This window comes from Corythoichthys intestinalis, chromosome 13, assembly GCF_030265065.1.
Source record: "Corythoichthys intestinalis isolate RoL2023-P3 chromosome 13, ASM3026506v1, whole genome shotgun sequence".
Lineage (NCBI taxonomy): Eukaryota > Metazoa > Chordata > Actinopteri > Syngnathiformes > Syngnathidae > Corythoichthys > Corythoichthys intestinalis.
The window spans coordinates 54,815,104-54,824,320 of NC_080407.1; the positions used below are offsets into that span (position 1 = coordinate 54,815,104).

At 43.0% G+C, this 9,217-nt stretch overlaps 1 protein-coding gene across 2 annotated transcripts; it reads left to right on the top strand.

The window, feature by feature from the left end:
* The first annotated feature begins 208 nt into the window (after positions 1-208).
* LOC130928884 (7SK snRNA methylphosphate capping enzyme-like) lies at positions 209-7,616 on the top strand. Of its 2 annotated transcripts, XM_057855681.1 has the most exons (8): positions 209-610; positions 888-1,166; positions 2,560-2,804; positions 3,079-3,346; positions 3,409-3,910; positions 6,312-6,524; positions 6,587-6,695; positions 6,757-7,616. In XM_057855681.1, exons 2-8 carry the CDS (start codon positions 898-900, stop codon positions 6,810-6,812), a joined length of 1,662 nt encoding a protein of 553 aa, XP_057711664.1. In that variant the 5' UTR covers positions 209-610; positions 888-897; the 3' UTR covers positions 6,813-7,616. The 2 variants fall into 2 exon arrangements, with proteins under 2 accessions (XP_057711664.1, XP_057711663.1); XM_057855680.1 differs by lacking the exon at positions 209-610 and having other exon boundaries at positions 635-1,166.
* The last annotated feature ends 1,601 nt before the right edge of the window (positions 7,617-9,217 follow it).

The window sequence follows — 9,217 nt, forward strand, 5'->3', positions numbered from 1 at the left end:
AATACTCACTGTTTTTGATTCTTCTTCAATGTGAATAAAATAAAGAATTTCATTTTATTAAGTTATCCTGAAAAACGTGCTTAATTTTGACCATCGCGTTAGTTCGTTTTCATTCAGGCGCTACCAGGGTCATCCTTTGTATTTGATTAGTTCTTTAGCGGGGGGCGGGAAATCATTCTGCTTTGTCATTGGTTCTTCTCGTCGTCCATCAACCACGTTAGTCTGTCGCCCTGCCCCCACTAGTGTAAATTAATACAGGGCCGTTTTGCGACTACGTCAGACGAAACCACACAGCTCAACCGGGCTAATATTAGCTATGTCGTCTGCTCGGGACACAATTTACACGCAAGTTGAGTCCAAGCCAACTGTATTATGTTTATTTTCCTCGGAAGACTCGCGTTAGCGCTGTGCTAACCGCTTCCCATAGCTAGCTAATGAGAAGCTAACCGTCCGCAAAACTCGGTCCGCTATTGGCGCATTCTGCTTCCGGTGGGCGGGACTGCAAAAACGGCACTTCCAACTTTTCTATTTCTGCTTGTCGCACAATTGGAGTGGAGGCGAGGGTCGTTTGGCAATAACACGCTGGAGAAGACACAAGTCCTTCCACCAAGTAAGTTACCCTACACCCCCAAAATAGAGGCTCGGGTGGGGTTGCAACCTAGACATGAACCAGAAGACTTTGTTACTGCATGCTGCAAACAGAAGGCAAATGTGTCAACATGAGGGGGGTGTTGTGACATGCACAGAATATCAAAATGCTTCACTCATGTTAACTACACAGTTCTTGTCACACTGAGAACAGCAATTTATAAGTTAAAAAACGTTATTGCAAATGACATTTTCAAATTCCAGTTAAAGGCACATTTTAACTATTACTGTTCCCACAGGAGCTGGAAGATGATGTCACTAGACAAATCAGAAAAGGTCTCCCTTGGGCGACAACCCCGAGCCCCGAGCAACGGCCAGAGTGCCCTGGCGGTGCCCCCTCAGCGCATCCCGAGGAAGCGTTACTCTGTGGGCGTCGCTTTCAAACGTCCGGCTAAGCGTCGTCGGCGTGTCCAGAGTGACACTCAAGTGGAGCACCTGCTCCCCACTCACTTCCTCTTAGGCGGAAACATCTTCGACCCGCTTAACCTCAACTCTTTGTTGGACGAAGACGTCAACAGGTAAGCACGTTAACTCAGTGAGAGCATCTTCCTAATAAATGATATCGCTGACTGCCATTCACGTCTTTATTATGTGTGTGACAAAATATCGAAATGGTGATATATCGTGATACTTTGTATCCCAAAAGGTTATCGGTATGCTCCTACCAAAAACTCAGATTAAAAAGCTTGAAAAAATCATGAACTAGTTCAAAAGTGCAACTCTTTAGCATTCAGAAACATGAAAAGAAATGAATAAAAAACATTGTGGTGGTCAGTAAATGTTACTTTTATAGAGCAAGCTCAGGGAAATATATATGGAATCTGGAATCATGAGAAACAAACAAAGAAATAACAATCAAAACACATCTCTAGTATTTACTAGCACTAGCTTTGGCTTTTATGACAGCTTGCAGTCTCTGAGGCATGGACTTGATGAGTATTCTTCATCAATTTGGTGCCAACTCTCTTTGATTGCAGTTGCCAGATCATCCTTGCAGGTCGGAAGACCATTTTTTTTCAATTTCCACCACAGGTTTTCAATAGGGTTGAGATCTGGGCTATTTGCAGGCCATAACATTGACTGGATGAGTCTTTCTCCAAGGAACGCTTAAACAGTTTTTAGCTCTGTGGCATGATGCATTGTCATCTTGGAAATTGACTAACATATTTTCAATTGAAGGGATAAGAAAGCTGTCTAAAATATCAATTTAATTTGTGCATTTATTGAAGATAAAGATAATCATCTTTGTACATCTCACTGGAACGCCACCAAACAAAAGTTCCAGCATCATCACCTTGTCAAGAGTCAAAAATCTGCATTGGACAAAAAAGCTTCTAGATTAAATTGGAATTAGTTTATCACTAGTAGACGTCCAATCCATTTGAACTGGGAGATGCATCATCACCTTGTCAAGAGTCAAGAATCTGCATTGGACAAGACACAATGTTTTTATTCATTTCTTCTGGTGGTCAAGAGTCAAGAATCTGCATCGGACAAGGTGATGATGCTGGAACTTTTGTTTGGTGTCGTTCCAGTGAGACTTTAAATGGCCCAAAATTCCCTAATTGCCTGGCATTGACTGCCACTGACAGCCATAGACCTTCAATCCGTTTGAAGTGGGAGGGATGGCAGCGAATGAACGAATGTTCATTCGCTGCCACCCTCCCACTTCAAATGGATTGGACGTCTACTAGTGATAAACTAATTCCAATTCACACTAGAAGCTTGTTTTTCTGTTAATTGTTTGTTGAATATCCTCGAATGATTTCCTGACCAATATATTGATAATCGTCGCCATATTGTCAGCTTTGTATCGCAAATCGTATGGTATCGTGAGGTACTAAGAGGTTCCTACTACTAGTTTTTATTAAAATACACCAATAATGACGTTGTTCCCTGGCTTGCTGTCAGGGCGACCAATCAGACGACTCCAAAGTGTTCGCCCCTGCCGTCCCGGAGCAGGGACCCCGTCGACATCTTGGTTCCCCGAGATATCACGGACCCTTTGAACCTGAAGGGAGAGGGAAAACCAGGCGAGGAGTCGGATGGCGTCCTGTTGTCCCCACTCAAGTCCAGGAGGAGACACAGGAACCATCACGGTGGCGATAAGGACGCGGTGACCCGTCCAGTATTTCTCTCTACAGATGGACTGACTGGTAAGAAATTCGATCGATTTTTTTTTTTTTAGTTGTTGATTTATGGATGAAGTAGTTAGTTCGAATAATCGGATAAGGAACATAAAAAGTTAAAATACCTGAGCTGAGCCTCAGACAGTGCGTTTTCATGGCGCTGGATTCAAAAATTGAATATATAAAACAGTCACTTCCACACACATCCAAGCATAAAACACTTCGTGAAATATGAAATAAACATGCTTTTTGGTGTTATACGCACTTTAATATTTTTCATATGGTTGTTTGGTTACGACAGTTCCAGCGTTGTCCACAGAGGGCAGCGCTGCAGCGTCTCCTCTCCCCTGCGAACTCAACACGGCCATCACCTGCCGAGAAGACCTCGCCCTCCCCCCGATCCTTCCCAGGAGACACTCGCACCCTCCTCCGAGCACCGCGCGCAAAACCGGCGAGCGACGGCAAAGGGGTCGACGGCGCACCACCTCGCTACGGTTGACGCGCGACGTCCCCGACGAGGCTGAGGCGCCCCGCTTCCGCACACCGCGAGCCGAACCGGGAACGGAAAAGTGAGCCTTCCGTCGGCGCGCATATACCGAAAACTCCCGTTTTTGAAAATCGCTCCCTTCAGGTGTCCGCGCAAGCCTCCCCGGGAGAAGGACAAACACCGCTACCAGTACGGCAACTTTTGCCGCTACTACGGCTACCGCGGTTCCTACGGGAACGGTTGGGAAGGCCGCGTCGGGCCCGCGGAGGATGCGCGCTTCCGCTTGTTGAGGGACGATTGGTTCCGGGAGAAGAAGGTCCTGGATGTGGGCTGCGGCGCCGGTCACCTGGCGCTCGCCGTCGCCCGCGCCTTCAACCCCGTGCATGTTCTTGGGGTGGAGCTTGACGAGCGACTGGTACATGCCGCCAAGCAGAACATCCGGCACTTTCTTTCACACGACTTGGCAGAAAAGGAGAGGAGGTGCCGCTCTTCCCCGACTTCAGAGGGAGTGGAAAAGAAGGACGACGTGCGCCTCCTGGCTTTCCCGCTGTCACTACGAGTGAGTCGCGGTCCTCTCGCCGCTCCCCCTCTGGTCCTGGCCCCTCCACCCACGTGCAGGTTTCCTAACAACGTCACCTTCATCCAGGCGAGTGTCATTTCCCGCTTTCTGTTAGGGTTGTGCCATCTTAGGCACCCCACGATTCGATTCGATTACGATTCAGGGTGCTACGATTCAATTTTTGAACGATGATCACGGTATTCACGATGATCGCGATTATCACGATTATCGTGCATTACTGAATAATGAAGTAACCAAACAAATTTATGTCCAATATTTGTTTAAAGATATCCTAATAGGGCTGCAGCTATCGAATATTTTAGTCATCGAGTATTTGACTGAAAATTCTATCGATTAATCGAGTAATCGGATTAAACGATTTTTTATAAATATACATGAGAAAAGACATTTCATCTAATATTGAACCATTTTGAGTTAATCGTCTTTATTTTCGATGTAAATTGTTGAAACTAGGGCTGTAGCTATCGATTATTTTAGTTATCAATTAATCGATGAACCAAGTTACTTCCAATAAACGAGTAATCAGATAAGGAACATGAAAAATTAAAATACCTGAGCTGAGTCTTAAACGGTATTAAAAGATAAATAAAAAAATAAGGATCTATGTACAACAAAAGAACAATAGCTAACTTACATAGCAAACGTCCGCTAGCTTAAATGCTATAAAACGCTAACGCTTTTTAAAAAAAATTTTTAACAATGCTCTTAGCAAATGGTTCAGACACATATTCCCACAAAAAAATGCTGAATATACCAATAATCTAAATTACAAATGCATTAGCAAAAACATGAGCTCGAACAAAAACTTGGCTTATGTTGGTCTTAACATGGAGCAGCTGGATTCAGCCATGTGAAATGAGGCAGACTAGAGGGCAGTATGTCCACCCAAATCAATAAAACTAAATGCAAACACTTTCAAAATAAACCATTGCAACGCCACTTTAATTAAACAAATACTCGAAACAGCAAAATTTGAATGTTTTTTTTTTCTAATTGAATACTCCAGTTAATCGATTAATCGTTGCAGCCCTAGATCCTATGCTTCAACAGGAACGATGGAAACATGCCCATACAACAAAAAGCTGCCCTTAAGCTGCCTTTTTAATTTTTTTACAAGAAAGAGCAAAAACCAACCATTTTAAAGGGAGTACTTATTTCTATCAACAATACAATACAATTTACACTGGTGGAATGAATTTTACATTTTTAAATTTGTTTTCACAGTGTTACCTCCCTTGTGTAACTCTTGGAGTGACAGGTGGAAATCACAACTGCTCTTGATCACTTTTAACTTGTGGCGTTTTTTGCCAAGCACATAAAAAAGTCCCCCACTCATTACAGCGCGCGCACTTTCTTCTCTCCCTGCCCGCCCACGCGCGCACACGCCTGTTGGCTCCCAGGCAGCACTTGCAACAACAGATTTCTATACTATTTCGCATGTTTGTAGTGTTACCGCTGTACGTAATCATGTTTTTACACATTCTGCATATGAAATACACGTTAGCTAATTAGCTTAGCGCTCGGCGCTAACTATTAACATCTCAAAAACAACAATAAAGGCTAAATGGTACAAGAGGGTTCGTGTACTCACCTCTTATAGACGCACACAGGTATTAGCAGGGTCGGCCCAGGCCGTTTGGGGGCCCTAAGCAAAATAATGCGAAGGGGCACATATTTTTGGCCAACCATTTCGTCACAGTGTACGGTGAAACCCATACATGCGATCCAACCCATACGTCCATATTTTGTATATTAATCAGATTTTGTTGCACTGCATACTTCAAACTTCTCACCCCAAATGATTGTCAGTACTTACAGTAGATAGCGCCAAACCTTTTTCTAAATGAGGAAAGAAAGAAGTTAAGGAAGAACTTTTATTTAAGCTTGTAATCAAGTATCAAAACTCACAAAAGTCAAATAAAGCAAACTGTAGTAAACAAAATAGAATATAAATTAAACAATTACCAGATTGGGGGCCCCCTAGTGATCAGGGGTCCTAAGCAGCTGCATAGTCTGCGTATGGGCTGGGCCGGCCCTGGTATTAGCAACACACTCAGGATATTTTTCAATTGAAATGCCTTAAAGCTACTGCTGGAAATCTGAAAGACAAGGAGCAACAAACTAGCTTCTCCTCTCGCTCTAAGAAAATAACTTGCGCCTGCCTGTCTCATACACAAATTTATTTTCCAGACTTTTATAAGGAGTAAATCTCTCCTAGTAAGTGGGAGCATCCATCGTGCGTCTGTTAACGGTGTCCGGGCGGCAGACGTGTCTTGAATTACGTTCTGCTACGAGCGGCTATCATAAAGTTATGAGGGAAAATCATCGTTTTTGAACCTTTATGAATCGTTATCGAATCGCCACGTGTCGAATGGCGATGCATGTAATAATCGATTTTTTGGGAACTCCTCTACTTTCTGTTTGCATCCCACCCTTGGCGCGACCATTTTTGTGACTCCTCCCACAGGGGGACTACGTATCCGACCGAGAACCGTGGCCTGGGCAGGGTCGCTATGACGTCATTCTGTGTCTGGGCGTGACCAAGTGGGTACACCTGCACGCCGGAGATGAAGGCGTGACCCGTCTCTTCAGAAGAGCCTTCCGGAGCTTGTCGCCGGGCGGATTGTTCATCCTGGAACCCCAGTCGTGGCGACGCTACGGTCGCAGCAAGAAAGCTTCGGTAACGCCCACGCGCTTGCTCAGGTTCGCAGTACAACTCGATTGACACGAACGTTCTCCTAGGCGACCACGTACCCTCGCTACAAGAGTTTACAAGTGAAACCGGAGCACTTCACCTCCTTCTTGACGGACAACGTCGGCTTCAGTTCTTACAGACGTCTCACGCGTACTGGTACACTTGCAAAACGGTAGACATAGTGTCAACAACAGGCTAACCTGAATTTCATTTTCAGGTGAGAAGCGGCCTATCTATCTGTTCCACAAGAACTCGTCCCCTAAGACCACATGAACTCGCAATCGCGAACAGGATATGAAAGTTCTCTCCTCAAGGACTATGGAGAGTTTGTCACGTTAGACGGCATGGCTTCCCTGTTACATGTCAGAAGAATTTTCAAAGTCACGCGACTGTCCGTCCGTTTCCGGAAGCCCGCGTCCACACGACGCCAGCGGGGGTGCTGGAGTGCTCTCCTAGATGGTCTTTGTGTTAGACATCTGAAGTCAAGGTGACAGGACATTTAGTTTTCTATGTCAAATTTGAAATTTTCAGCTTCTCACTATGTGTCTTATAGGATTTTTGTAACAAAATTGTTTTCATACAAAAGAGTAAAGACCAAAAGTTTGGTTATTATTCGTTCAATGAACGCTTACAAACGTGAATCATGTGAATTACATTTGACTGTTACATATAGAACCCCTAGCATAAAGTATGGAATCACCAGTCATTCAGACATTTTATCATGTAGAACAAACCCTGATAAAAAGCTTGAAAAAAAATAATGAATTTGTTTAAAAGTGCAACTCTTTAGCATTCAGAAACACTAAAAGAAATGAATAAAAACCATTGTGGTGGTCAGTAAATGTTACTTTATAGAGCAAGTGCAGGGAAATATATATGGAATCTGGAATCATGAGAAACAAACAAAGAAATAATCAAACCCACATCTCTCGTATTTAGTAGTACCACCTCTGGCTTATATGACAGCTTGCAGACTCTGAGGCATGGACTTGATGAGTATTCTTCATCAATTTGGTGCCATCTCTCTTTGATTGCAGTGACCAGATCATCCTTGCATGTCGACCATTTTTTTCAATTTCCGCCACAGGTTATCATTAGGGTTGAGAGCTGGGCTATTTGCAGGCCATGACATTGGATGAGTCTTTCTCCGAGGAATGCTTTAACAATTTTAGCTCTTTGGCATGATGCATTGCCATCTTGGAAAATGACATATTTTCAATTGAAGGGATAAGAAGGCTGTCTAAAATTTCAATGTAAACTTATGCATCTAATAAATTTAACCACAGACATCTCCCCAATGCCTTTGTCTGACATGCAGCCCCTTATCATCAAGGACTGGGGGGAGTTTTGACGTCTTTTTTCAGGCAGTCATCTTTGTAAATCTCACTGGAACAGCACCAAACAAAAGTTCCAGCATCTTCACCTTGTCCAATGCAGATTCTTGACTCTTGACACCTTATCCAATGCAATTCTTGACTCTTGACAAGACATCATCACCTTATCCAATGCAGATTCTTAACTCTTGACAATGTGATAATGCTGGAACGTTTGTTTGGTGCTGTTCCAGTGAGATTTACAAAGATGACTGCCTGAAGAAAGCATCAGAATTCCCTCAGTCCTTGATGATATAGGGCTGCATGTCAGTATAAGGCACTGTGGTTCAATCTTCAATAAATGCACCAGTTTACCTTGAAATTTTAGACAGCTTTCTTATCCCTTCAATTGAAAATATGTCATTTTCCAATATGACAATGCATCATGCCACAGAGCTAAAACTGTTAAAGGATTCCTTGGAGAAAGACTCATCCAGTCAATGTCAAAGCCTGCAAATAGCCCAGATCTCAACTCCATTGATAACCTGTGGTGGAAATTGAAATTTGATGTCTTCTTCAGGCAGTCATTTTTGTAAATCTCACTGGAACGGCACCAAACAAAAGTTCCAGCATCATCACCTTGTCCAATGCAGATTGTTGACTCTTGACACCTTATCCAATGGAGATTCTTGACTCTTGACACCTTATCCAATGCAGATTCTTAACTCTTGACAATGTGATAATGCTGGAACGTTTGTTTGGTGCTGTTCCAGTGAGATTTACAAAGATGACTGCCTGAAGAAACTATCAAAATTCCTTCAGTCCTTCAATAAATGCACCAGTTTACCTTGAAATTTTAGACAGCTTTCTTATCCCTTCAATTGAAAATATGTCATTTTCCAAAGTGACAATGCATCATGCCTCAGAGCTAAAACTGTTAAAGGATTCCTTGGAGAAAGACTCATCCCATCAATGTCAAGGCCTGCAAATAGCCCAGATCTCAACCCTATTGATAACCTGTGGTGGAAATTGAAATTTGATGTCTTCTTCAGGCAATCGTTTTTGTATATCTTACTGGAACGGCACCAAACAAAAGTTCCAGCATCATCACCTTGACAAGAATTTGCATTGGACAAGGTGATGATGCTGGAACTTTTGGAAATACTGTTGTAAGTTTAGTTTTTTATTTCTTTTAGTGTTTCTGAATGCTAAAGAGTTGCTCTTTTGAACTAATTCATTATTTCTCAAGCTTTTTTTTTTGTTTGTTTGATAAAATGTCGTCCGAGACTGGTGATTACATACTTTTTGCCAGGGATTGTAGATAGATAGCTTTTAACTCATTGACTGCCATTGACAGTAATAGAT

Excerpts from the sequence above, each read along its gene's own strand:
- LOC130928884 (XM_057855680.1), top strand. The coding sequence starts at position 739 with ATGCACAGAATATCAAAATGCTTCACTCATGTTAACTACACAGTTCTT. Across the intron at positions 1,167-2,559 it reads TTGGACGAAGACGTCAACAG|GGCGACCAATCAGACGACTC; the intron begins GTAAGCACGTTA and ends GCTTGCTGTCAG. Across the intron at positions 2,805-3,078 it reads CTCTACAGATGGACTGACTG|TTCCAGCGTTGTCCACAGAG; the intron begins GTAAGAAATTCG and ends TGGTTACGACAG.